Source organism: Myiozetetes cayanensis, unplaced genomic scaffold, assembly GCF_022539395.1.
Source record: "Myiozetetes cayanensis isolate MyiCay16 unplaced genomic scaffold, myiCay2020 scf31, whole genome shotgun sequence".
Taxonomy (NCBI): Eukaryota; Metazoa; Chordata; class Aves; order Passeriformes; family Tyrannidae; genus Myiozetetes; species Myiozetetes cayanensis.
In genome coordinates this window covers 3,495,792-3,522,356 of record NW_026087533.1, presented here as the reverse complement: position 1 = coordinate 3,522,356, position 26,565 = coordinate 3,495,792, and the positions used below count along the sequence as shown (strand labels likewise).

The 26,565-nt window shown below is 53.4% G+C and overlaps 1 protein-coding gene across 1 annotated transcript in view; it reads left to right on the top strand.

The window, feature by feature from the left end:
- RPS6KA1 (ribosomal protein S6 kinase A1) overlaps nt 1-26,110 on the top strand; it is a 37,315-nt gene extending 11,205 nt beyond the window's left edge. The window contains exons 3-23 of the mRNA XM_050326335.1: nt 10,452-10,505; nt 14,732-14,848; nt 15,960-16,041; nt 16,323-16,403; nt 16,950-17,029; nt 17,621-17,727; nt 18,258-18,295; nt 18,412-18,554; nt 19,049-19,119; nt 19,362-19,450; nt 19,659-19,723; nt 20,617-20,719; nt 21,300-21,427; nt 21,881-22,006; nt 22,335-22,424; nt 22,868-23,026; nt 23,238-23,399; nt 23,772-23,848; nt 24,012-24,129; nt 24,538-24,675; nt 25,008-26,110. Of these exons, the coding sequence (XP_050182292.1) occupies nt 10,452-10,505; nt 14,732-14,848; nt 15,960-16,041; nt 16,323-16,403; nt 16,950-17,029; nt 17,621-17,727; nt 18,258-18,295; nt 18,412-18,554; nt 19,049-19,119; nt 19,362-19,450; nt 19,659-19,723; nt 20,617-20,719; nt 21,300-21,427; nt 21,881-22,006; nt 22,335-22,424; nt 22,868-23,026; nt 23,238-23,399; nt 23,772-23,848; nt 24,012-24,129; nt 24,538-24,675; nt 25,008-25,130 (2,151 nt within the window). The 3' untranslated portion in view covers nt 25,131-26,110. The remainder of the gene's footprint in view (nt 1-10,451; nt 10,506-14,731; nt 14,849-15,959; nt 16,042-16,322; nt 16,404-16,949; nt 17,030-17,620; nt 17,728-18,257; nt 18,296-18,411; nt 18,555-19,048; nt 19,120-19,361; nt 19,451-19,658; nt 19,724-20,616; nt 20,720-21,299; nt 21,428-21,880; nt 22,007-22,334; nt 22,425-22,867; nt 23,027-23,237; nt 23,400-23,771; nt 23,849-24,011; nt 24,130-24,537; nt 24,676-25,007) is intronic.
- Nucleotides 26,111-26,565: the final 455 nt, after the last annotated feature.

Genomic DNA, 26,565 nt, shown 5'->3' with positions numbered 1-26,565 from the left:
GTCTGAGCTGGGGGCACAGGATTGCTGAAGTTGATTCTTGGTGGTTACAAGAGGCAGAGCTCTGCCAGCACTTCCCCAGAGCCGCAGAGGAATCACGGGCTCCTCTCCCAGACTGAGGGAAAGGGAGATGGAGATGGGGAATGGGGCAGTGGCAGCTCCCTCTGTGCCAGGGACAGCGGTGAGGGCTGGCACTGAAGAGGACCTAGAAGAGCTCAACCAGAAGAACTCATTCACATTTGATTTTTGAAGGGATCAGAGTGGGCTTGTGTCCCTGGATCCTCCCACCCCAGCAGCTGGGAGCTTGGAGTCCCCTCAGCTGGGTTTACTGAGGGTCACTGGCTCCATGACTCTCCCTGCACACACAAAGCAATCTGCCTGAAGCTCTTGCAGCTTTACAAGTCTCAGCTTTATTTGGAAGTGAAGCTTAGTTTGGACACAAGCATTAAATTCCTTCCATAGCTCCAGGTGAAGCTGCAACAATATTTTTCCCCCTGGTTACACCATCCTGCCTGCCAGGGGCTGTCACAGGGCTGGGGACCATCCAGGGAGAGCAGTTCCAGCTCTCTAAGAATTCCTGCCTTGCCTGGAGCCCTTCTCCTTCGCCCTTAGGAAAACCCCTCGCTGTGTGCCTGGGGCAGCCTCAGAGGAGAGGGAAGCAGAGGCTTTGCCTCCCAGCAGTTCCCACTGATCTCATTGCAAACCTGTGCTCTGAGGAAGGAAGGGTTTCCCTGGCACAACTGGGAAATGTCACCCCTTTGGACACTGCAAATGAGGGTGTTTATCCCTCCTTTGTACTTGAAACCTCGGTCTGGGCAGAGCTGCTGGTGGCTCCAGGAGTACTGAGGGGACTGGGGACATGATCTCTTTGTGCTCGCAAAGCACTCTGAGATGTGGCTGCATTGATCTCCACTCTCAGAGTAGGTGGATTTAACTGGACAGCCTGGGCTGGCCTGGCTGCATGTTAGGAATGTGCCTCTGCTTGCAGAGGTGATGGCTCTGCACCAGGATCGGGCAGAGAAGCACCAGGACTGGGGTCAGGAGGGGGCCATCGAGGTCTCCACATGGACAGAGAGCAGGGGGGAAAACTCCTTCAAATATAATTTTAGGGGAACAGGACAAACCAGGGTATTCCCAGTGTTCAGGCTGGCTGTAATTCCCATGCTGTGCTGCTTGGGAAGGGGATGGAGAGTGACCTTCATGCTGTGGCCTCATGACCCACCGTGCAGAGCAGCTGAGCCGTGGCAGGGGTGGCTGCCATTTACATCCATGTTTTTTACCAGCATTAAGTGATGAAACAGTGCTTTGCTACAGCAGATGCTCACCCTGAGCACTCTCACCGGGGTGTTGGTAACACACACAGCTCGGGGCATGTTTTGGACACGGGGTTTGTTGGGTTTTTTTTAGCTTTTAACACTCCTGCAGTTCACAGGCACTGTGAAAACGTGACAGGCACTTCTCCCTCAACGTGCCTTCCAGGAGGGTGGGAGAGAGCTGGATTCTCCCAGCATGCACAGACCAGCCCCTGGCAAGCACCAGGAAAAGGTTTTACCAAGCCCTGGGACCACTTTTTGTGCGTCTTGCAGCGAGGAAGCCGCCAGGAGCGCGTGTGCTGTGGGAGGAGTGTGGAATTCCGGCATTCCTGCGATAGAGAATAGTTTCCACATCCCACGGTAACTCCAAGGGCAGCAAACAAGTCTTGCTGCTTGTTGTGAAACCAGTGTTGTGTTTTATAATTCAGTTAGAAGGAGTTTTCATGTTCTCCACTAAAAACCAAAAGCCAGGTGGAAGGTGGTGCTTCCCTGCTGCTTCCAACGAGTGAGATTCCGCATTTAGGACAGCCTAGGATGGAGTCTCCTGGTTTTACCACCAGCAAGGCACTGAGTTGTTTGGAATTTGCTGAGAGGAGACATTTCCTCCTTGCTGGGAAGTGTGTGCCGGGCTGCAGGAAGGGGAGGCTTTATCCTTTGCACTTTCTAAGTGGAGACTGATTTGCTCTCTAGAAGCTGCATAGCTAAGTAGTTCCTTATCATCTCCTGGCTGCTAAAGGTGTTTCCCTCTCTGGCATCTCATCTCACTGGGCACAAAGTCCTGCTGGCTCCCAGTGCTCCTCTCAGAGCTCCGTGACAGCAGAGGCACCGGAGCTGTCGGGAAGTCTCGGTGGGGTTTGGGAACATCTTTTGCCTGAGCTTGTATCTTCAGCCCAAACAGCTCACTGTCAGCTGATCCTGGCCAGCTGTGGCTTGTAGTGCCTGGAAAGGGTGGAGAAATCGTATTTATTTATTTATTTTTTTAAGACACTTTCGGGATCTGCTGCCAGCATGCCCCTGGAGAGAGCCAGGAGGGGGGAGGAGAGTGGGGAGCATGAGGGGGGTGCCTCTGCTGGAGTCTCTCTGCTCTCTCCATCCCAGACCTGAGCCCTCCCTCTGATATAAAGCAGATATTTTGGGTTCCCCTGGTCAAATGAGTCAGTTAAAAACTGAGCAGATCGAGAAGGATGTTGTGAAGCACAAGGACGGGAGCGCTGCTGTGTGAGCCACCATCTGCCTTCTCCCCTTTTTCACCCTCAGGCTTTGCTTGAGAAAACCCCTCATCCCTCATAATCATTTCTGAGATCCCCCTGTTTTAGGAGTGCTGAGTCTTCCCAGAGGGGTGTTTATGATGTGAATGTTTATGAAATGGATGCTTTGGGCTCTTCCCGTCCTGTCTCGGAACAGAAAAACATTTTGGGCATTAAAGATGCTCCGAGTGCCACCTGCTGGAATGTGCTCGAGGGGTGGCAGGGTGCCCTGGGCTCTCAGCCCCTTTGGGGTGACACAGCCTGTCCTGTGGCTGCAGACACTGGTACCTGTCACCTCCAGCCCCTCTGGGGTGACAGAGACCATCACATCTTTGCTGTGATACCTTCACGTGTTTCCTGCGAGGGTGGGGAGGCCCTGGCATGGGTTACCCAGAGCAGCTGGGGCTGCCCCATCCCTGGAAGTGTCCAAGGCCAGGTTGGACGGGGCTTGGAGCTTGGGTCTGTCTGTGGCTTCCAGGATTTTGCAGTGTTTCCTTCCTCTCCATCCACCTCCACGGAAGGGGATGTGGGTCACTGTCTGACACACAAGGGGAGTGAACGTGCTGGTGAGAGAAGGGGCCATGAAAAAAGGTGGAACTGCTCCATCTAAACACCAAACACAGGTAAAACTCTGCTGCCTTGGCCTGAGGTTTCCCTTTTTAGGGATTTGCTTGTCCCCCCCGTTGTGGGGAGCCAGGATCACTGCTCAGAGAGGGGCAGCAAAGTCCTTCCCAAGGGTCAGCAAGTTAATGTTGCACTGAGCATTTGGCTGCCTCTGTGAATGGAGAGCAGTTGCCCCGAGGAGGATGGCAGAGTGCTTCTAGGATGCTCAGGGTCTCAGGCTTTTGTTTTAAGCCATATGGGGTGAGGCTGCTGGTGTTATCCTTGCCAAGACAGAGCTGGTCATTCACTTCTCCTGCCTGCTCTGCCCTTGCAAGGGTTTGGGCATGAAGGCAGTGATTAACAGGGTTTCTAGACACCAGTGTTACCTCAGCTTACTGGGCAGAGACCTGTCTGTGTCCCCTGGGTTTCCTCCCCCTCCCTCATTTTCGGTTGGTTTTGTTTTTCAGGGCACCAATAAAACAGGAGATGGTGTGGGGTGAAACGTGCACCCTGTTCCCTCTCAGTAATCCCTTCCTGCAGAGCTCCTGCCAGGAATCCGCCCCCGTCCTTATCCACTTATTGGGAAGTTCCCATTCCCGGAGTCTCTGGTGTTCCTTGGCTGTGTTTGTAGCAGTGACTCTGCCCAGGAGTTCCACCTTCAAAGCCACCCCCCTGGTGGCCCTTCCTCCCCAGGCCCTGACATCCCCAAGGCTTCTGTCTGTTAGGAAGTGCCCTTGTTCAGTGGGAATTAAAGGGCTAAGGAAGCCATCTCTGCCTGCAGATCCTCCTGGATTGCTCCAAGAATCTCCTCCTCTTTTAAGTGCTGTCCTTGACCCCAAAGATTTACACTGTCCTGTTTCTCCCTCCTTCTGCAAAAGCTGTTGCTGTTTCTCTGATGACTCATATGGGCACTGGCACATCTTCTCCCTCCATCCTCCTCTGCCTGCTTTTATGAAACACCCAGGACTGAATTCTGCAGCTTCTCCTGCTCTGAGTGTGGCTGGAAGTGGCCGAGGAGCTCAAGCAAGAGCTCTGATGTCTCTTCCCCTTGACCTTTTCCAGTTGTGGGCATTCATATATTAATGCAAAATTAACTCTGTTTCATACAAATGCAGCAAGCCAGTGGTCAGACCCTCACTCTGAGCAGGCAGTGATTCTGGATCCTGATGTCTGGAATGATGTTGGAGTGAGCAAAGCAGAGCCCACAGGGTTTCATGCCTGGAAGTGAGGGCAGCTGGATGGCCCTGGAAGGATGAACTGGGAACAAACCTGTTGGAACACGTGCAGGAGAGCAGGACAGAACCTCCTCTTGGGCAGAGAGGATTTTTAATCTGTTTGAAGTTTCAAATTGTTGTCTTCTTTAATTGTGTATGTGGTGTGTGTAAGCCTGAGAGAGGTGGCCTTGGTGTTTAATCCTTGAGCACAGCCTTGACACTGCAGTGCCCACTGAATTAGATCAAATGAAACTCTCCAATTCTCCCAGCTGGCCTTTATTTTTTTTCTTATTTTTTGGCAATTGAATGGAACTGGTGGGATCTCAAAAAAAGTTCTGCTTGGCTGGACTTCTGTTTTCAGCTGCTTACTCTGACCAGGCTCCTGACCCGGCTCAGGAAGGTGCTTTAAAGATTTATTTTACTTCTCATTATCCTGCTCTGATGTTTTTAGTAATAAATTCGGTTAATATCCCCAGTTTGAGTCTGTTTTGCCCATGCTGGTATTTGGTGAGGGGTCTCTTCTGGACCTCATCTCAACCCGTGGACCCTTCGTTCTTTTTTCTCTCCCCTGTCCGGTTGTGGAGGGGAGTGAGAGAGTGGCTTTGACACCCAGCCAGGGTCAACCCACTGCAGCCTTTTTGGTGCTGTGACTCAGGTTCATGAGGATTCTGAGACAAGGATAGCACTGGGGAGAGATAACGGGCCAAACAAGTCCTGAGTAACATCAGGGAGCGGAATGATGGCGGGGAATTTCTGTTGGGATTGTGGTGGAGGCGCAAGGGGTGGGTTTTGTGTAAATTTTCCACTTTCGTTGGGAGTTGCGATGACGTTGCTTTGATTTTTGTGGGGCGTGGCGGTGCTGACGTGGCGGTGGCAGCTCTGTGTGTGTAGCACAGGCACCTGGTGACAGGTGGGAGGTCCCTGAGCAGCTGGAGCATCCCCCTGAGGGGCAGGTTTCCTGTGGGGGTGCTCAGCTTTCCTGGAAGTCGGTGGATGGCAGCAAAAAAAAAAAACAAGTTCAAATCTGCAGCTGCTGGCACGGCCATCTCACCGTCCCCTTGCTGTGGGCAGCACTTCCTCCTGTGGCAAAATGGCTCACCCTGAGGCACTGCTTCCTTCTCCCCATCCCACCCCCACGCTGCACAGGTCCAGCCTGTCCTCTGTGTGGGCTGGTGGCTCCCTTCAGACACAGGAACCCCAGTGTGAACCCTTCAGTTCAGTGGCTCTGCTCAGGGAGGGATGGAGGTGCTCAGGGACGAGCACCCCACAGGATTTCTCAGGCTCCCAGGGGCACTGAAGGGGATCCACCACAAAAGCACAGACAAAAGGACGAGGTTCTGGCCAACCCTTGGGTTGCAAATGAGACCAAGGGGCCAGCCCTGCCCAAATAAGGCCTTTGCAGGAGGGCAGGTGGTGGCTGGGGAGGTTTCTCTGCTTTGTTTGTTCCCCTTTTTGAGAACCACCACTTGAGAAAAAAAAAAAAGAAAAGAAAAAAGCTCCAGGCAGAGCAGCCTTTGCTCTCCACAACAGCAAACATCAGCCTCGCTTCCTCTGCAGAGCTGCAGCACCTCTTGCTTCCCACTCATTTCAGGCTCCCTCCACAGCAGGAGCTGCTGCTCCACAGGAGGGGTTGTTGCTCTGGAGTAAGTCCCCTAAAACAACTTCATGCAAAAATTGGGAGTGTGAAAAGCTTCCACATTCCATCACCCAGGAGATGGCTGGGCTGGAGGGGTCTGAGGTCATCTTCACCTTCACCCAGTGCTTCCTGGGCAGCAGCTGAAATCTCTGCTGGGAAACCCCCCTTGGTCGGGCGTGGGGCACCATTCCCGCTTGGGCAGCGTGTGGATGTGACAGCAGCTGCCTCTCCTCGGGCTGCAGCTCTTCACACCATCGCCTTCCTGCTTGTGAAACCCTGATCCTTCCCTCCCAGCCCTCAGTGGGATGTAACTGGATCCTTGGCAGGAGGCAAAGGCAATCCCCTGGTTATTCTGATTTCCGTCTTGCAAGTGTCCTGTTTTATGGAGCTGCTGTTGGGGAAGGTGGAGGACGCTGGAGGTTTGTCCTGCGCGGAATTGGATTGCAGGAACTGTGCACTGGGAACCTTTTGTGTGTGTGGCAGCGCTGGATTTGGGGGTTGCCTTTCCTAGTGCTGAGGTGCCAGTGGCAGCAGGAGGTTCATGCAGAGTTTACAGCCTGGTCTTGGCTTCAGTGCCAGTGTCCAACCCACCACCCCTCAGGCAGTGGGCAGGGGGGAAAAAGGGGAGATGTTTTTGAGCTAAAAGAGGGGAGATTTAGATTAAATACAAGGAAGAAATCCTTCTCTCTAAGGGTGGGGAGGCCCTGGTACAGGTTGCCCAGAGAAGCTGTGGCTGCCCCATCCCTGGAAGTGTCCAAAGCCAGGTTGGACGGGGCTTGGAGCAACCTGGGCTAGCGGGAGGTGTCCCTGCCCATGGCAGAGGGGTGGAATGAGATGAGCTTTAAGGTCCCTTCCAGCTCAACCTGTTCTATAATTCTATAATTCTATGATTCCGTGCCCCATCTCAGGGGTTATCTGCTGTATCAGATCCTTTGGGGCCCCACGTGAGGTCTGCACACCAGCGTCTCATGGCAGGGTTGCACAACCCTGTCTGCTGGCTCAGGGGACAGATCCTGCACCGAGACACCGCTCTGTGCTCTGCTCCTCCACGTGCAGGGACACCTGAACAGGGACAGGGATGGGAACTGGCCAAGTCAGGCAGTGCAGACAGGGGGAGCAGAGAGGGAAGAAGGGCTTCAGCCCCCTGGTTCTGAATCGATCCTCTCCCAGTTTCTATGTAAGCAAGGAAAACAGGGAGCCCCATGTGCACTCCCAGTTCCCTCAGGAAACCAGCCACGTTCAGCTGTGGTAAAGTTTTAGCACCTTCAGTGTAACAGAGTTCTTCCCTATATCTAGTCTAAATCTCCCCTCTTTTAGCACAAAATCATTTCCCCTTGTCCTGTCACAACAGGCACTGCCAAAAACTCTGTCCTGTTTTTCCTGGAGCCCCTTTAGGCACTGGAGGGGGCTCTCAGGTCTCCCTGGAGCCTTCTCTTCTCCATGCTGAACACTCCCAGCTCTCCCAGCCTGTCTCCAGAGCAGAGTGGCTCCAGCCCTGGCCTTCTCTGGCCCTGCTCCAACAGGTTCATGTCCTTCCTGCGCTGATCCAGAAGCTGCTGCCTCCTCCTGGCCCCTTCCTTGGAGAGCTGCAACTCCACTGATCCTACAGGGAGAGCACCCCTGCTGGACTCAGCTTTTGTGCTGCTCAGAGCAGGGGCAGGGAAATTTTGAGGAAGGAAACTACGGAGACTCTCAGTTGCTTTTTGCTGCCCCCATGTAGTGCCCGAAATTGCCCTTTCTGTACCCGTTTTTCCTGCGTGTGACACAGGGTGGTGAAGGGGGGGATTGGCCTGACCCTCCTGAAAAGCCAGCTGAGATTTGCTGATGGCTCTTTCCATGCCTAAGCACCCGTAAAGCCCGTCCAGTGTTGTCTCTCGGCCGCTGCCATTGTGCGGCCGCCGCCACACCGAGCGATTTCCCCATACGAAACTGCGGTTTCCTTTCAGCAAAAACTCCCAAAATACATCCCAGTGACATAACTGGGGGGTTCTCGTGCCGCTCCGGGCGCTGCTCCGGGCTCCAAGAGCAGGAACCAGCTTGGAAAGGATGGGAGAATAACAGCCTAAAGCTCTGGAGATGCTGAGGCTCCTCTTCCGCAGCAAGCCAAGGATCCAGGAGGCAAGTGTCTGATAAAATATCTGCTCTGTCTCTTCTGCAGGACACGAGAAATCAGGGAACCGCCTGATTTTAGAGAGCCAGACCTTATCCAGGGTTAATTTACAACTTCTCTTTTGGAAAAAATAAAAAAAAAAGGCATTTTGGAGGGTACAACTGCTTTCTAAGAAGTGTCTTTCCTAGGTGCTGCCAGATTTTGGGAGTGTTTTGGGACCCAGAGCATGTGTTGAAGCAACAGAAATTAAAACAGCTTCTGGTTAGTTGTTGATGAATAGGAAGGGAAATGCCAAGAGCAGAATCTGTTCTGAGCTTTTGCAGGGTGGGTTGTTTTTTTTTTTTTTTTGGTGTGGTTTTTTTTTTTCTCCTTGAATTTAGATGTGACGGTCTCAACCAGCAAAGTGACAAAACGCGAGCAAAAACAAACCTGTCTCTTGGCTTCTGGCTCGTAAAAATCCTCCCTCGAAAAAGAAAAAAAAAAGGGGGGAAAGTGGGAAAGAGGACTCGTATTTTGAACTTGGGGGAAAAAAAAAAAACCCTTGGTATGTGCCCAGCCCCTGATCTGAGGTGGCTCAGCCATCTGTGAAGGCAGCGTTGGGAAGCTCAGAGAAGTTGTCTCCTCCTCTGACTTGAGGGACCTCCTGGGCTCGGCCCGGGCTGGTGGTTGGGGGTGTCTTTATATTTTCCAGGAGCAGCAAATCCCCTTTCCCAGCAGGTGCAGGGATCCCTGTGAAATGCCCCTCTGGAGGCTGTGGGTGATGGAAGGTGGCTGGGAGCTCCCAGGAGCAGCGTGTGCTGGTGGGATGGGCCTGCAGAGAGATCCGTGCTTGTGCCAATGAAATCCATCCGTCCCCATCCCAGGCAGGGTCTGGTGCCTGGTCTGAAGGAGCCAGGAAGGAGCTGGTTTCCTGGTGGGTGGGATCCCCGGGGAGGGGGGTTTTGCTGAGGTTTTTGTGATCACCTTTCACTCAGGAAGGGGCTCAGCTGGGGTTTTGGTGGATGTGGCAGCCAGCTGCCCCGGCATCCGCTTCCTGCAGTGACAGCAGCAGGACAGCCACCTTCTCCCAGCCCCAGAGAGATCCTGGATGCTCCTGCAGCAAGGGCAGAGCAGTGGAGAGGAGGCAGAAGAGGTGACTGCAGGGCCCCTGTGACCTGGAGCTGAAAATCAGTTAATTCCCAACTCTAATCTCACTGCTCTTGTGCAGCTGCTCCCTTCCCTCAAGCCTTGCTTTTCCTTCTCTTCTCCCTCTCCGCAGCTCCTGTCCCACTTCCAGGTCACCCTGTGCCCACCCAGTTGTCACTGCTGGCACTGTGGGCTCCATCCTGCTCTCACACTGCCTGAGAAAACACCAGAGAAGTCACAGCTCGAGCCCCTCTTTGCTCCCTGCAGTCACATGTTTTATCTCATCCCCAGCCAAAGACTTGAACCTCTCGGAGGAAACGTTTCAAGTCTGATTTGAGGGGCTTTTTGGGGGTGATTTTTCTATTCAAACTTGGCTCGTGATCTGAAAACCAGGGGAAAGAGTACCTAGATGAGATTGCAAATCTCTGTACCTTCATCAAAACACACCAGGCTCGGGGACTGAGCTTGCAAAAACCTACTGACCTTGCAAAAACTTACTCCTTCCCTTAAGTCTGAGTTTACTGGAGGAGAAGGAGCTGTTTCCTAGCTGAGAAGCAGTTCTTTCCTGAGCTCCCCTTAAATGCTTCTGCATCTCTCCCTGTGAGGGTTCACAGACTCACATCTGGCCCCAGAGGCAGCATAAACTGACACTTCTGATGCTGCTGGGGACGTGTCAGAGCAGCTGGGCTGGCCCTGCCCTGCCCTCAAGGGATGTGGGGAGCTCTGGTATTTGAGTGTGTTCCTCCTGGTTGCTTTAGAAACTGCTGAGTGTGCCCAGGAGAGGAGCCCAGTCTTTGCCATGGGGGTGCCAAGCTTCCCTGCAGACCCAGGACAGATGCTTTTGGAGCTTGTCCAGGTGTAGCAGAGAGTAAAATCTGATCTAGGCATTAATCAACCTGCCAGAAATTAATTCTCTCTCTCCTTGGTGCTCTGATTCTCGAGGAACATGTGTAACCATGTGCCAGCACCGCGTCCTGAGCACTCTGTCAGAGTTCATCAAAGCCAATATAAATTTATCTAACAGGAGCTGGCTCCAGCTGCTCTCCTGGAGCCACCACACAGCTCAGAATCACATCCCGAGGAGCAGTGGCTGGTGGGACACCAGCAGTGACTGTGAACAGCTCACCCGGTCTTGCTGAACAAGTTAGTTGGGAGAACTTTAGCAGGGTATCACAGCCCCTCTGATGCTTGTCTGTTGTTCCACAGGTGAAATCCGACATCACCTGGATAGAGAAAGACCTCGTGGACTCAGCAGACAAGGTAGGAGAGCCCCTTGCAGGGGGCACCTCGAGGAGACTCATCCGTTTCATTTGCATTTTGCCCCGTGAGGGCTCGAACCACGTCAGGGACCTCTCTGAAAACAAAACCCTTTCCTGCCACCACCCACCCCCTGAGAGCTCTGTGGGGACTGCTGGTACAGAGAGCAGCCACGGCTCACGTGACATCCTGGACTTGGCTTCATCCTCCTCCTCCTTCCTCCCCTCACCAGCCCCCTTTCCGTGCCGTCATTTACGTCTCCTGTGGTTTTCTGATCTTGTCTCCCTGCTGGGGGTGGGCACTTTCAATTGTGTGGATGCACTGGGTGGTGTGTGGGGGATTTTATTGTCTTCTTCTGAGGCTCCTCTCCTCGTGCTGGTAAACACAACGTGGACATTTGTCTTGGCTGGGACGGGATTTCTCAGCTCCTGCCGAGCTCTCCCACACGGCTTCACCGAGCAGCGTGAGGCTTCCCTGGAAGTGGTGATGCTTATCTTGGGGGCAGCACGTTGTGGACACGGTTTCTCCTTCCCTAGGCTGCGGCAGGGCGAGGGAGGCTTGATTTTTTGGGGCCTCCTGGCCGTGCTCAGCATCTGCACGGTGCTGCTCCCAGCTCCTTGAGCCTCAGCGGCCGCCGAGGTTCCCACTGTGGAGCTGGGACCTGGCTGGTGTGAAGTCATTTGGGTCTTTCATTATTGGTTCTCAAAAAAGCACGTTCTGGGGGTGGAGGAGGCAAGACAGTCATAATTTGTCTCTCTGGTCCAAACCAAGATCCCCTTTTCATCCCCCGTGCTCTCTGATGTAATTCAGAAATAATGCTGACACGGGGCTATTTCCAACTACAAAGGTGTGTGGGTGTCTTTTGACTCATTTCGAGGGGTTTCTTTCTTACCTGCCCACCCCAGGGTCTTGCTGTGGAAAACATCTGTCTGCCCTGATGGAAAGGTCAAAGGGGAACAGGTTTGGAGGGGGAAGGAGGCAAAACAAGCCCTCTAAAACCTCTGCTCTGTCCTGCCAATAATCCGAGCCACAGTGGGGTCGGAACCTCTGCATCCAGAAATGCCCTTAAAAACACTTCACATGGACATTCCCAGGGTGTTCTTAGGTAACTCCAGCATCCACAGCAAGGAGTCTTGTGCAGCATAATGCAGGTGAAGGACTGAATGGAAATCCTAGTGGTAGCCATGGGTTTGATTCACCCCAAATCCCATCATGCCTGTGCCGGTGTGACACCAGCTCTCCGAGGTGGTGTCACACTTCTCCGTGGGTTCTCAAGGGCTTTCCTCTTCCTTTTTAAAGAGAAAAGTGGCTTCTCAGTATTTTCCCCTGTTGTGGAAATACCTCAAGGCTCACAGCCTGACGTGAAATTCGGGCAGCACTAGATGGAAATCAGTTTAACTGGGTGCCGTGTGTGTGTTTTCTATCAGTGTCTTGTCTGAGCCAGGGAACCCAAACACGAACGAGGGGCTGTGAGATTATTATTTTTTTTAAAAAAGGAAACCCAAAAAAAAAAAAAAAAAAAAAAAAAAGAAAAAAAAAAAAAAAAAAAAAAGTCCCAACCACAAGAGCTGTCACTGGGGAGTGGGAACGTGAACCTGCCCCCGTGTGACCGAGTCTCTCATCCCCACTGCGCATCTGCCACTGCCTCCATCCACCTGTGTCTCCTCATCCGGCACCCCGAGCGCCCGGGGAGCCCCTCCAAAGCCCCAGGAGCTGGCGGGGGCGGCGGTTCCTGGGGCTGGACGATGTGGATCGGGATGGGAGGATGGAGAGCGACACTAAACTCCCTCGCCTCTGGGCGTTCCTCACGCTGTGGCTGCAGAGGAAGCACCGAGCCAAGCCCTGCAGCCTCCAGCTGCCTGTCCCCAGCCAGCTCAGCAGCCCGGTCAGTACCATGGCCCTGCCTCCCTCTGCTTCCCTTGCTCCCGCTGGCCGCTGCTCCCAAGGGATATTGGGAGCAGTCTGGTTTGCTTCTCTCTTTCTCTGCTTTCTGGGATGGTTTTTTTAAGGGTGTTGTTGGAAGAAAATTGTCTCGGTGTGTGCTTTTGTGCTGGACACTTGTGGTGTGCTGCTAACCAGGCTGTAGAGCCCTGAGTGTTGAATTCCAACCTACAGGAGGAGTCCACGGGAGGGAAACACTCCCTTGTGTCAGCAAGATGCCAAATGGCATCTCAAAGTGTTTCTCAGTGTCTCTATCAGCAGTGTCTGAGCTGGTGCCACTTGTGGCCTCGTTGGTGTGTGTGTGTCTGGCTGCAAACCCTGCCTGCCCTCAGCTGCAGCTTGGGCTGCTGAAACCACTTGCAGTTGAACATGCCAGGTTTTGCTGTTGCAAAGAATTCCCACAGCTGTGGAAACAGGGCTCTGCTGCTCCTGAGGAGTTGTGGTAAGGAGGATCACAGGATGGTTTGAGTTGGAGGGGACTTTAAAGCTCATCTTGTCCCACTCCCTGCCGTGGGCAGGGACACCTTCCACTAGCCCAGGTTGCTCCAAGCCCCGTCCAACCTGGCCTTGGACACTTCCAGGGATGGGGCAACCACAGCTTCTCTGGGCAACCTGTGCCAGGGCCTCCCCACCCTCACAGGGAGGAATTTCTCTGGGTTCTGGATGGGTCCAGATGCCTCAGAGGTGGATACAGGAGCTCACTTTAAATGCTCCTCTCAGCATAGGTGTGTGAGGCTCCAGGGTGAGACGTGTGTGGTCGTGTGCTGGGGCTGTACCTGCTGCACCCCTCGGGAGTGGTGGGCTCCTCTGCCAGCTCTGAGGGACACAGGAGAGAGCAGAGCCACCACCATGGAAACAAAGCCACTTCCTAAGCTGGAGAAAAGCCCAGCCTGGGAGGGGGGAGGGAAGGGTGCTCGGTGCAGGTGGGCAGCCACATCTGCAGGCGCCGGGAGGGTGGGGAGTGGGCTGGGGCAGAGGAGAGGCAGTGCCTGGCACTCTGTTCCTGTTGGGTTTAAAAGATGTTTTTGATTAGGTGGTTCCTGGCCAAGTGTCTGAACAGTTTTAGTAAAAACAAAGTGTAATTTCTTTTACCCCCACCCTCCCCCAAACTCTGCAAGGGGAAAAACGAAATGGCAGCTGCAGCTTTTCTGCAGCCTCTGATGGCCACGTCTGCCCCAGGGTCAGGGAGAACCAAGTTTAACGCACTTTGGAACATAATTGCTGGCCTTTTGAGTCCAAAAAGCAACCAGACCATATCTGCACTGGATAACGTGGGAGGGAAGTGCTGAGGAGCCTGGACTTGCCCTTGCAAGACGTCCAGCTACAAGGGATTTATGGCCTGAGTAAGAGTCATGTCTGTAGGAGTGGGAAGTTGAGTCCAGCCTGCCCTGTGGGAGAGGGGTTGGAGCAGGTCAAGCTCAGAGGAAATCCAAGTTCAGATATACTGACTAGGCATGATAAAGAGAAGTAGAGGGAAAGGCACAGATGGAGGACTAATAGCATAAAAAGTCTCTGTGTATTTGGGATGCAACAGAAAGGAGCACAAGGTGTTTCTGTTGGGGGCTTCAGTTATCAGAGGTATGGAAAAGGTTTGCTGGGAACAGGAGGTGTTGCAGCATCACCTCAGGGTCTGTGGCTGTGCTGGAGTGCTGGCCTGGCTCCTTCGATGGGTTTATTCTATTTATGCTGATTAAATCTATTTTTTCTTCTTTATTTTTTTTTTTAAGCAAAATAATGTGTTTTAAACAAAACATGTGCCAGAGACCTTGGCTTCCCCTCAATCTTCTTGAAGCCTCGAGTCTGTTAAAGCATCATCTGTATGTGCTGAAGATGCACTAAGACTTATGTTGCAGAGTTGCTCAGATTGCCGAGCAGATGGGCTCCAACATGTCTGATTTTTGCCAGCCCTGGCCCTGTTTTGACAACAGTGCCGTATTTTTGTGTGTGTGTGTGTTGTGGGATTTTTAGTGGCATAAACACTCCTGTTTTTGCTACCAGTGCCTTAAAAAGGAAGGTGCTTTGCAAGCACTCCCCCGAAACGCAGTTCAAAGCACCCACAGCGAGCAGAGCTGTTGGGAGAGCACGGGGAGTTTGCCAAGGGTGCCTGGTGCTGCCTGCCCCTGACTGAGTTATTCCAGATGTGTCGACACCTGTGACAAGCACCAGCTTTTATGGTTCTCTCAGACGTGGTTATTGAGGGGTCTGGAGCTACAGGCCTTGCTCCACAATCCAGGAGTCTTGTTCCCTTGTCCAGGAGTCTTTGCCAACCGTGCCCCCTCTTCTTCCAGGGAGAAGGTGTAGTGCAGGAAATCAACATCACACACCATGTGAAGGAAGGCTCTGAGAAGGCAGATCCCTCGCAGTTCGAGCTCCTGAAGGTGCTGGGACAGGGCTCTTTTGGCAAGGTGAGACCACTCCTTCCTGTGTGCCGCCACAGGAGTGACTTTGATGACAAAAGGGACAGTCCCCAACAAAACCGCTGTCCTGGTTCCCACTGGACTGTGAAAATGATGAGCCCACTGAGCAAATGGGTGCTTCCAACCTGGGAGGTGACTGCAGTGATGCCTTTCCTAAGACACTCCAGCCTGGAATGTCCCAATGGCCCTGTAATTCCTTTAGCAGATGATCAGGAGGAGAGCGGGAATGTCCTGCTCGTGAATGCAGGTGTCACACAGGGCAGGAGGGCCTCCTGCAGCTCTGTCAGTAAATCGAGGGCTTGAAGGGCTCAGGCATGTTCCTCCCTCCTCAGAACTGTGTGCCAGGAACTGGTTCTAGCCCCTGTTTATGGTCCAGTTTCCCTTCTGTGAAGCAGGAAGGAAGTAGCCTCTAACTCTTATCTGTTTCAACATGTAAATAATCCCAGTCTCTTACAGACCATCTGCTGGCACATTAAATCAGCTTCATGTCAATCAGTTATCAGCTGACAGTGGGGGCTTGGACAGGACTGTGTGCTGCTTCCTGGGCAAATGCAGCAGTGGCTTTGTAGAATCAGAGAACCACCTGGGCTGGAAAAGACCTCTGAGATCATCCAGTCCAACCAGTGACACTGCCAAGTCCACCACTTGCAGGTGGTGTGTGTTTGAAGCTGCCTAAAACCAGGTAGAATGAGACACCAGGGGAAGGAAGGAGGTAAAAATCCAGAGGATGCAGGACCTGAATAATAAGGAGTTGATCTGACTGACAAACCAGCTGGATTTGTGGTACATTGAAGCATCAGTGCTTCCAGTCACAGCTCCCAGGCATCAGCCAGAGCCCCACAGGAGCTGCAGGAGTGAGCAAGAGGTGTGGAAGGCAAGAGGAGGGAAGTGCAGTGTGAAAACACAAATGCTGCAGTGGCTGGAGGTGGGGGGAGAGGTGAGAGGAGTCCACATACAGCACTTCCCTGAAAACCCCATGGGGGTTTCATGAGGTACCAGCTGCTTTTAGGGTTACTGTGAGGTCTGCCACTTTGGGAGGCATCCAGCTCCTACTGCCGGTGTTTAGTGCTTTGGTGAATGTGTTGTTCTTCTGCCTCAGGTTTTCTTGGTGAGAAAAATAACACCACCAGACAGCAACCACCTCTATGCCATGAAAGTGCTCAAGAAGGCGACTCTGAAAGGTAGGAAGGAGGCTCTTGCTGTGGTGCTCTGATCCCCCAGGACTTGAAGAGCACTGGGGAAATGTCACAGCAGTCCTGGGGTTGTTTAGGTAAAAGAGGAGCATCTTTATCTCAGCCAAACAGCCTCCTTTTCTCTCCATCTGCAACAGACCCTTGTTGCAGTGCTGGAGGTGGGAAGACAGCTGGCTCCAGCTGCCTGGTGCTCAAGGGTTTAAGATTGAGGGCAAGAGTGGGGTACTCTGGGGTTTTCCTGTGCCTGAGCTGCTCCTGTCTTCCCACAGTGCGTGATCGGCTAAGGACGAAGATAGAAAGGGACATCCTGGCTGATGTGAACCATCCCTTTGTGGTGAAACTGCACTATGGTGAGTGTGGAGCTGGTTGGGATGCTGGGAGAGGGGCTGCAGGCTCCAGCAGACCCTTTGCTTTTAAACACAATCCCCTGAACACAAATCCTTCCCTGGAAGGGCCTGTGGTGCCCGTGCCCGCTCCAGCTATTGAATGGGGAACAGAGGGAAGAGGTTGAAACATCAAATCCTTGGGATTAAAACATTAAATCAGGAGAAACTGAGAAAGCAGAGTTAACTAGTCAAGCTGGAGTCAGCTCTGTTCCCTATGAAGTGACCAGTGCCTCTCCTGGGAAAACAGCCCTTTCCACAGAGCTGGAAGGGAACCAGACCCCTGTAAAGGGAGGATTTTCTGCAGTGCCAGAGTGCTGTGGGGAGCTCCCATTTCAGCAGCACAGACAGGCCATCTCCTTTACCTCAGATATCAGCCCTACCTGCATTTAACCCAGTGACCACACAGGGCATCTGCCCAACTGGAGCCACTGGGATTTAAGTGATTAATGGAACACCACAGAGCCTTCCCTCGGTGGAGGGGTCTGATTCCCTCTCCGGCTTGTGTTTCAGCATTCCAGACAGAGGGGAAGCTGTACCTCATCTTGGATTTCCTCAGAGGAGGTGACCTTTTCACTCGGCTTTCCAAAGAGGTGGGTATGCTCTGGCATCTCGGTGGGTCGCTGAGGCTCCCAGTTCGTCTGTGCTTAACGGCCTGGAGAAGGGATTCATCCTTGAGAGGGGTGGAAACAGCCTCCAACCTGCTGCTAGTCCAGAGCTGGCAACAGGAGAGAGTGTTTTGGGACAGCAGCAGCACAGGCTGCAGGTCTCACCTCTGCAGCAGCTTCTGCTGAGCATCATGGTTAATAACAAAAAGAGGGGAGATTTAGATCAGATATTGGGAAGAAATTGTTCCCTGTGAGGGTGGGGAGGGCCTGGCACAGGTTTGCCCAGAGAAGCTGTGCCTGCCCCATCCCTGGAAGTGTCCAAGGCCAGGTTGGACAGGGCTTGAAGCAACCTGGGCTGGTGGAAGTTGTCCCTGCTCACAACAGGGGGTGGGACTGAATGAGCTTTAAGATCCCTTCCAACCCAAACCATTCTGTGATTCCAGGAATGGATACTTTAGGATGGGGGGCGAATTCTGGGAAACCTAAAAACAGCAGGAGGGGGCACCATGGACGTGAAGGGTCTCACTGCTGTCGCTGTGACCCCAGCCCCTCTCCTCTTGCTCTCCCCCCCTGCAGGTCATGTTCACCGAGGAGGACGTGAAGTTCTACCTCGCGGAGCTGGCGCTGGGCCTGGACCATTTGCACAGCCTGGGCATCATCTACAGGGATCTCAAACCAGAGAAGTACGTGTGGCCCAGCTGAGCCAGGGATCCCAGCCCTGCATCCAGCCCTGAGCCTGTAGCCAGCCTTCCCCACAGGCAGGGCTGGAGGTGGCAGTGCCAATCCAAGGCTGCTGCTCCTCGCATCAGTGGCCGTGGCCAGGAGGCAGCATGTGTACTCCACGTGGGTGAACAGCAATCCTGGGCAGCCTCTGGCCTCCAGCTTTAAGCAGTTTGAGAGCCTTTTGGGGGAAGAAGGTGCCAGGCTGGGCCTCTGCATGGCTTGGTTCTCCTTGCCTGGGGCACGTGGGGATCAGAGAGCGAGTGCAACCTGTGGGGGTCATTTGTTCAACGTGAAGATGAGGATGTAGAGAGAAGGGAGCTGCTCCTGGTCCCACTCATGTCTTGGTGGTGGAGCTTAAAGCACTGGGAGAAGGGACAGATAACTTTCTCCTCTGGATTTTGGCAGAGCCTCAGGCCATCCACTGCTGTGCTTGCTCTCACCAGCCTTCACTGCAGGCAGTAAAAACTTGTTTTATCCATTCCTGCTGTAGCATCCTCTTGGATGAAGAAGGGCACATCAAACTCACAGGTGAGGGACTCCACAAGGCCTTGGGCTCCAGCAAGGTCGGTCCTTGAAATGTGGAAGCTTCTTGTGCGACTGCTCGGGGCACGCGGGTGTGTGCTGACAGGCTGTCTCTTGTGTAGATTTTGGCTTGAGTAAGGAGGCCATAGACCACGAGAAGAAGGCCTATTCCTTCTGTGGGACAGTGGAATACATGGCCCCAGAGGTGGTGAATCGCCAGGGCCACTCGCACAGCGCTGACTGGTGGTCCTACGGGGTCTTGATGGTACGTACCCAGCCAGCGAGTCCGGGCACTGGGAGGAGCGGCTGCTCCAGCTCTGAAACACCCAGACAGGGGTCTGTGTGTGTGCCAGACCTGCTGGCCTGGGGGTGTTCCCCACGCTCTCCGTGAGGGGCTGTCCCAGCACCCAGCCAGGAGCACGGGTTTCTCGCGGTGGGCAGCGCTCCCGAGGGGGCTCTGGGCTGTGGGGTTCCTGGGGTGCGTGGGGGTGTCCGTGTCCACCCCAGCGCCGGGATGGCGGTGTCTGTGCAGATCTGGTGCCACCATCTGGCAGCTGCTGGATCCCAGGGCTTCCCCCCCGAACGTGTTTCCCGCTGCAAACCTTGTGGTCCCAAGCTCCTCCTGAGAAAACACGATGCCTGTGAGCTCTGTAAGAGCCGGGCCTGGGACCCCTCGAGCTTTTCATGAAGGGGCAGTGAGATCTGTGCAACCCTCAGCCTTGCCCAAACATGACCCCCCTTTTTCTCTTCCCCTCCCAGTTTGAAATGCTCACCGGTGCGCTGCCCTTCCAGGGGAAGGACCGTAAGGAGACCATGACCCTCATCCTCAAGTAAGAGGAGTTTCTCCCTCCTGCCTGCACAGGAGGTGCTGCTTTTTGAGCCGTGTTGCAATCTGGGGGCTCTCGCAATTCAACGGCGTTGTTTGGCAAGCGGTTTCCTACCAACAGTTAGTTTGGAGGGTGCAGTGTAAATGCCAAGGAGGTGACTGCAGTTTTTGGGGGTGGAGGTGCTGCAGCCAGCTTGTGGCTTGACTTCTTTAAACCTGCAGCTGATTGCAAAACTTCCTCCCCAGAGCGAAGCTGGGCATGCCGCAGTTCCTGAGCGCTGAGGCGCAGAGCCTGCTGAGAGCCCTGTTCAAGAGGAATCCAGCCAACAGGTTAGGTAAGACAATTGTTTTGTTTGCTTCTGAATACACCTGATGCCGTATCGGGGCCTCTCTCACCCTCCTGGGTCAGCAGCGTGTTCACACTCGTGCTCAGTTAATGGTGAGTTGCAGCCAGGTTTCTCCACCCCCCTGTGTTGTATCCACAAGAGTCACCCTCACTGTGTCAGGGGTTTAGTGCAACGTGCTCTGTGGTGCATCTTGCAGGTTCTGGACCTGATGGGGCGGAGGAGATCAAGCGCCATCCCTTCTACTCCACCATCGACTGGAACGTGAGTATCAGAAACGTAAAAGCAGATTTCTCCACCATTCAGCACCAGCAATTCACTTCTGGCAGCGGGAATAGCGTGGTCATGGGGCTTGACCAGCCACCAGCCCCTGTCCCCATCCATCCCAACAATCCCTCCCGAAACTAAAATTCTGTTTGCCACAGAACTCGTGCATAGTTGGGCTGCCTGTCACCTCACCTCGGTTTGAATTTACTCATCTCTCAGGTTTTAATTGGGGTTTGGCACAAGGTTTGCCTTGCACTAAGTGGGAAGGAATCAGGGAAAACATTCCTGGCAAGGAAATCAGGGCGATCACTGGACTGGCATTTCCCAACTGCTTCTGGCCAACTCCCTGCTTTGCCACATGATTTTGTTTCTTCCCTGTTTTCCCTTACTTGGTAAGGGATTTGAAGATCACTCCTAATGCTTCCAAGGCCCCTGCAAGCTGCTAGGCCGACCCTCCAGCAACGCCAGTAAAGCTTATTTCCAATTTTTGCTTCAAGAAGCAATTTAAAAAGGCACTCGTGGGAGTTTTGGGATATGGATGTCCTCCTAAAGCACCTCCTCTGGCCATCCCTGGGGAGATACGTGTCAGCAAAGCCCTAATGGGAGTTAGGAGGAGGTGGGAGAGCCTATCAAGGAAAAGACTTTACAGACACTGCATTTGGAGTGGGGGCAAGTTGCCTATAGAACACTTATTTTCTTCATTTAATATGATATAACCTGTAATATTTCTCCACAAACTGACTCAAGAGCAACCCACCAGCCAGCGAGTCCTCCCTCAGGCTGCTGAGCTGCCGCTAAAAGCTAAGCCAGGGAGTTTCCCAAAAATCTCTCTCCTTGCCAGCCTTTGCACCCTTTGGACCCTGTCAGAGCCCTCTCTCTGTGTTTTGCAGAAGCTGTACCGCAGGGAGATCAAGCCCCCCTTCAAGCCTGCAGTGGGCCAGCCTGATGACACCTTCTATTTCGACACGGAATTTACGTCGCGCACGCCGAAAGGTCTGTGGGGCTTCGCGCAAAGCCAGAGCTTCCTGTGGGAGGTGACGCTCTGTGGTTTAATGTTTAAATGCCCCAGAGTATCTGGTGCCAGCAGGGAAAGGTGTGCCTGGGGCTGGTGCTGCCAGCCCAGGTGGTTCCAGCACTGAGGGGGTGGCCCAGCCATAGAGATGTCGGGCTCTTCTCACGAGTAAGACAGGAGGAAATGGCCTCAGGTTGTGCCACGGGAGGTGTAGGTTGGATATTAAAGAAAACTGCTTCGTGGAAAGGGTTGTCAAACCCTGGCACAGCTGCCCAGGGCAGTGGTGGAGTCACCATCCCTGGAGGCATTTAAAAGACGTGTGGATGTGGCACTTGGGGCCATAGTTTAGCAGTGGCCTTGGCAGGGCTGGGGGAATGGTTGGACCCACTGATCTCAGAGGGCTTTATCAACCTGGATGATTCCAGGATTCTCTGTGGGGTGTTAGGGTGTTGCTGGTGTGGCTCTTGTTTGGAATGAAATCAGCAGCAGCCACAGTTCCTGGGATTGGGGAAGGCTTGCAGAACTAGCCTTCTTCAAGCTGTGTTTCCACTCCTGTTGCAGATTCCCCAGGTGTCCCCCCCAGTGCAGGGGCCCACCAGCTCTTCCGAGGCTTCAGTTTCGTGGCGACCGGACTGATGGAGGATGGCAAGGTGAAACCTGCCCAGCCACCCCTGCATTCGGTTGTGCAGGTAAGAAATGGAGACACTGGAACAGCTGTTTGAAGGTGCAGAGAAATTCCAGGTCTGCACAGTCCAGAGCAGCACTGACAGGAAGCCCAAGGCAGTGTCTGTTGGGAATTCTTGCATCCTGTTTTTCTTTCCTTCCCACTGACTGTCACACTGTGCACAGGTTGGCAGGAAAACGAGGGACTGTGGCTTTTCCTCTCCCCAGGTGGATCTGTGCTGATGGGGGTCTGTAAATGCCTGTGGGTTGAAGGTGCCACCCAAACACACCGTGCTCAGAGCAGACAGCGTTATCCCACTGACCTATATCTGCCTTGTTCTCTTCTCCTCCCTCTCCCAGGCGGGAGGAGAAGCTGTGGGATGTAGCAGACAGTCTGCCAGCTCTGCCAGTTAACTCATCACATTGCACAAACCCTTCCCTGAACCCTCCCAGCACATCTCTCCTCTCTGCCCCTGCAGCAGCTGCACGGCAAGAACGTCCAGTTCAGCGACGGGTACGTGGTGAAGGAGGCGATCGGCGTCGGCTCCTACTCCGTGTGCAAGCGCTGCATCCACAAAGCAACCAACATGGAGTACGCAGTCAAGGTCAGAGCCCTGCCCTCGGAACTGAGCTCCCATGATAGATTTTCGCCCAGAGAGGCTGTGGATGCCTTCCCTCAGAGGGAGGAGAGCGTCTCGCCTTTGCTTGCAGAGCCGTGGCTACACCAGATCTTAACAAATACAACAGACGTAAAACTTCGGGGATTGGGAACGCAGAACTGATGAGGCAGCTAGGGGATTTCTAGAGCTACAGAGAGCAGGGCAGCAGATACGACACAGGAGCTCTGCAAAGCCCCAAACTCAGCTTGTGTGCTTTGTCCTGGCCCCTTTGTCACCCTGTTGTGACTAATGCTGCTTCCCCCTACTCCTGCAGGTGATTGACAAGAGCAAGCGAGACCCTTCTGAGGAAATAGAAATCCTGCTGCGGTACGGGCAGCATCCAAACATCATCACCTTGAAAGATGTGAGTGTCACTTGAGTGGCTTCCCTGTTGTTTTGGTTTAGGAAGTGCAGGCTGCTCAGGGAGCAGATTTCAGCTCCAGCTGGCCCAACAGCCCAGTAAAATATGTCCCTCTGTCTCTGTTATGAAAAGGTTCTTCCCCCAGAGGGTGGTTGGGCACTGAACAGGCTCCCCAGGGCAGTGGGCACAGCCCCAAGGCTGCCAGAGCTCCAGGAGTGTTTGGGCAACACTCTCAAGGACAGGGGGGGATTCTTGGAGTTGTCCTGTGCAGGGCCAGGAGTTGGACTTTGATGATCCTTGTTGGTCACTTCCAGCTCAGGATATTCCATGGTTCTGGGGTGGGGAAGCATCCCCAGAGCCACCTCTGCTGATCTCTGCTTCTTGGTGGTAGAAGCACAAAAGGAAGCCCTTTTTGGTTAATCCCCTCTCCGTGTTTGCTTTGGAAGGTGTACGACGACGGGAAGTTCGTGTACCTGGTGACTGAGCTGATGAGGGGAGGGGAGCTGCTGGATAAAATCCTCAGGCAGAAGTTTTTCTCTGAGAGGGAAGCCAGTTCAGTCCTGCACATGATCTGTAAAACAGTGGAGTACCTGCATTCCCAAGGGGTGAGTGTGGTCTTCCTGGGAATTCTCTGGCATTACGCTGTGCTCCCTCTCCTCCAGGGACTAACTCTGCCTGTTAGGACAATTATTTCTTGCTGGTGTTGCTCTCTTGGCAAAGCAGATGTGGGACCAGAGCAGGGGCTGAGCGTCCTCCGGCAGCTTTCAGACCTCTGTCTACCTGGGGTGTGAGAATGGCCCTTTCTTTGCTCCACAGGTGGTTCACAGGGACCTGAAACCCAGCAACATTCTCTATGTGGATAAGTCGGGAAACCCCGAGAGCATTCGCATCTGTGACTTCGGCTTTGCCAAGCAGCTGAGGGCTGAGAATGGGCTTCTCATGACTCCCTGCTACACAGCCAACTTCGTGGCACCTGAGGTAAGTGCTGACCTGAGCCCCTTTTGGCAGCCCCCCTGTCCCTGTGCTCCCGCTTGGCACAGTGGATCTGCCCCCATTCCCAACTACAGCCTGCCCTGCAAGAGGGAACTACAGAGATACAACTTGTAGTAATGAACAAATAGGAGATCCCAAGGGCAGTCCTCCAACCTGCACTGCCCTCATGAGAGGTCTGCTTAGGGTACTGAGACTTTAAAACCCCAGTGATTTCCTAGGCTGCTTCCCTTCCTCATTAAGTGACTTGTTAAAAGAGGTGGGATGATTTTCCACACAGTTATCCTGGTGAGGAAGAAGAAACCAAATGAAACCAAAGTCTGATTGGAATCCTGGTCTCTTCCCCTTTGTTCTGCTCAGGTACTGAAACGCCAAGGCTACGACGAGGGCTGTGACATCTGGAGCCTGGGGGTTCTGCTGTACACGATGCTCGCTGGGTAAGTGGCTCTGTCCCACTGGAAAGCAGGGCAGGGGCTGGGACCCCCTTGCTCTGCAGTGGCAGCAGGACTCTCCTCACTCACTGCTGCCCAGTGGTGCTCCCTGCCTGTGTCCCAGGCCAGTAACTCCAGTGCTCTCTCCTCTCCTCTCCTCTCTCCCCAGCTGCACTCCATTTGCCAACGGTCCCAGTGACACTCCAGAAGAGATCCTGACCCGGATAGGTGGGGGGAAGTTCTCCATCAGTGGAGGCAACTGGGACACTATTTCTGACATGGCCAAGGTAGGGTTTGATATCTGTGTTACATTCAAGGGTTGGGGTCAAGCACGGCCAGTTGCAGTGAGGCAAGTTTGGAGCAGGCTGGGGAGGGAGGACACAAGAGAGAGAAGAAAACCAGCAGTGTGGCTTCTCCCCCGTGTCTGCTTCCCCTACAGCAGCTTTATTTTAGTTCTGGCTGTGAATATTTGCATGGAAAACCAACCTCGTGCTTGACCCTTGTGGGGTTTTGCTGCTGTGTTATACCTCCCAGGCCTGCCCAAAACACATTTCATACAAAAAGAGTTTGATGTCTGGGGACTTTAAACTTGGCCTCTGAATTAAAAACCTTATTTGGGGGCAGACAGGTGGTATTTTTCTTGCATTTAAAGCATGAAATCTACTAAAGCCTGGCTTTCCAAATGATGCCCTTAGGATTTGGTATCAAAGATGCTCCACGTTGATCCTCACCAGCGTCTCACAGCCAAGCAGGTCCTGCAGCATCCGTGGATAACCCAGAAGGACAGCTTACCCCAGAGCCAGCTCAATCACCAGGACATTCAGCTTGTGAAGGTACAAAGTCTGGGCTGAGCCTTCAGCTGGTTCCTCTTGTACCTTGGGGAAGGTCCAGGTGGGGCAGTGGTGGGGTGGGAAAGCAGGAGGGCAGGTTGGAGAGGTGTGGGGCAGGGGAGGCAATACAGACAAGCTGGGTTTGTGGGGAGATAAAAAAGGGAGGTTCTTTAACAGCATATCAGTGCAGGAGGGAGATCTGAAGAAATAAGAAAGGTGCTTCTGGCTTTGTTTGTGGGCTTGGCTGCGTCTTGTGAAGCCACGAATCTGAAATAGCTCCTCTACACCTAAAGGACTTCTGCACTTAAGTTACATCTCCCCTCCCTTTCTCCAAGGGTGCAATGGCTGCCACGTACTCTGCACTGAACAGCTCCAAGCCAAGCCCTCAGCTGAAGCCCATCGAATCCTCCATCCTGGCACAGAGAAGGGTGAAGAAACTTCCCTCCACCACCCTGTGAAGCCAGGCTGGGCTGGGCTGCAGCCACACAGTGCAGGCACACACTGGATTTTGCACACCTGTGGAAGATGGGGACAGGGGACTGTCAGTGTCTGCACTGGAGCTCCCTTGGGGACCTGCTCTCAAAAGGCCAAGTGCCTTCCTGCTCCTGAAAGACTGGCTCCTCCTTGTGTGGACTGATCTTTGCCGAGAGAACTTCACTGTAAAACTTTTTTGAAGTGTAAATTGTCAATTTTTAAAGACATCCATCTGTGTATATGAGAACTAGAATGTATAACCGATGTCAAGTGGCACTAAAAAGCAGCTCTGATTTCACCCTTCCCTGTGTAGGGCCAGGTATTTGTTGTCGCTACGGCGTTTCTTGGAATTGTTCCTCTCCAACTCCACTGCAGCTGGAAGACTGCATCACCTTTGGGGCTTGGGCTTTGGGGTTTTTCCCTCCTCAGACCTTTGGATGCCCTTCCCAAAGCCTACCTTGCAGCCTCCCAGCCAGCAGTGCTCGTGTCCTTAAAGGACTTCCCTCCCCTTCACTTTCTGTGCGTGTGTTCCACGTAAGGTCGATTTTCCAGCCTCCGTCTCTCCCTCCCTCCCGTGCTCCCCCAGCCCAGCCAGCAGTTCAGTTCTCTGAACAAAAGGGTTTTCCAAACCTTCCCTTAGATGCTCAGCTGTCCAGAACACCCCCTAGGTTTGGCTCCTTCCTTCCCTCTGCCCTCCCCATCTCTGTGTTCTCCCACCACCAGATGGGAGTTTGTCACCTGGGCAGGTGGGGACAACAACGAGACCATCTCCTTGGCAAAGCCAAGGCTTTGGGCTGGCTCTGGCTGCTGCTTTTACCATTTTGGGGTTTCCCTTTCCCTTCAGCAGGAACCTCTGAACCAAACCATCCTTGGTTTTTTTTTTTTTTTTAATTTAACTTTGTTCTCCAGCTTGGTAACTCAGGGTTTCTTTCCGACTCGTACAATAAACGTGTCATTCAGGTGACTTTTACGTTACTGACTGACTTTTAGCTGCAGAATCCGGTTCATTGTGTGGGGACAGCGCTCCTTGCCTGCCTTTTGGGAGAGCTGCAAAGCTGTTCATCTGGCCCTGTGATGGGAAAACCAGCAGTAGGGCTGCATCTCGTGCCACCTCCTCTCAGGTGCAACACCTCACTCCACAGCGATTAGAACCAGTCACGGAACGAGGAGGTGGCAGGATGTGGAAGGGAATTTCTTACTCTCAGGACATTTTAGTGCTAATAGAAACCAACACCTGGAGGCAAACTGTGCTAGAAATAAATTCCTGCCCCGTTCTGACCTGCAGGGAGTTGCTGGAGCTCCCTGGTTCCGTGGTGGCAGTTTTTTGGGAGGAGGATCAGGATTGCTACAAGGGCTGCAAGCACTCACAGGCTCGAGGATGTGACTGAAGCCAGCAAAGGTTCTCCTGTGAATTTCTGC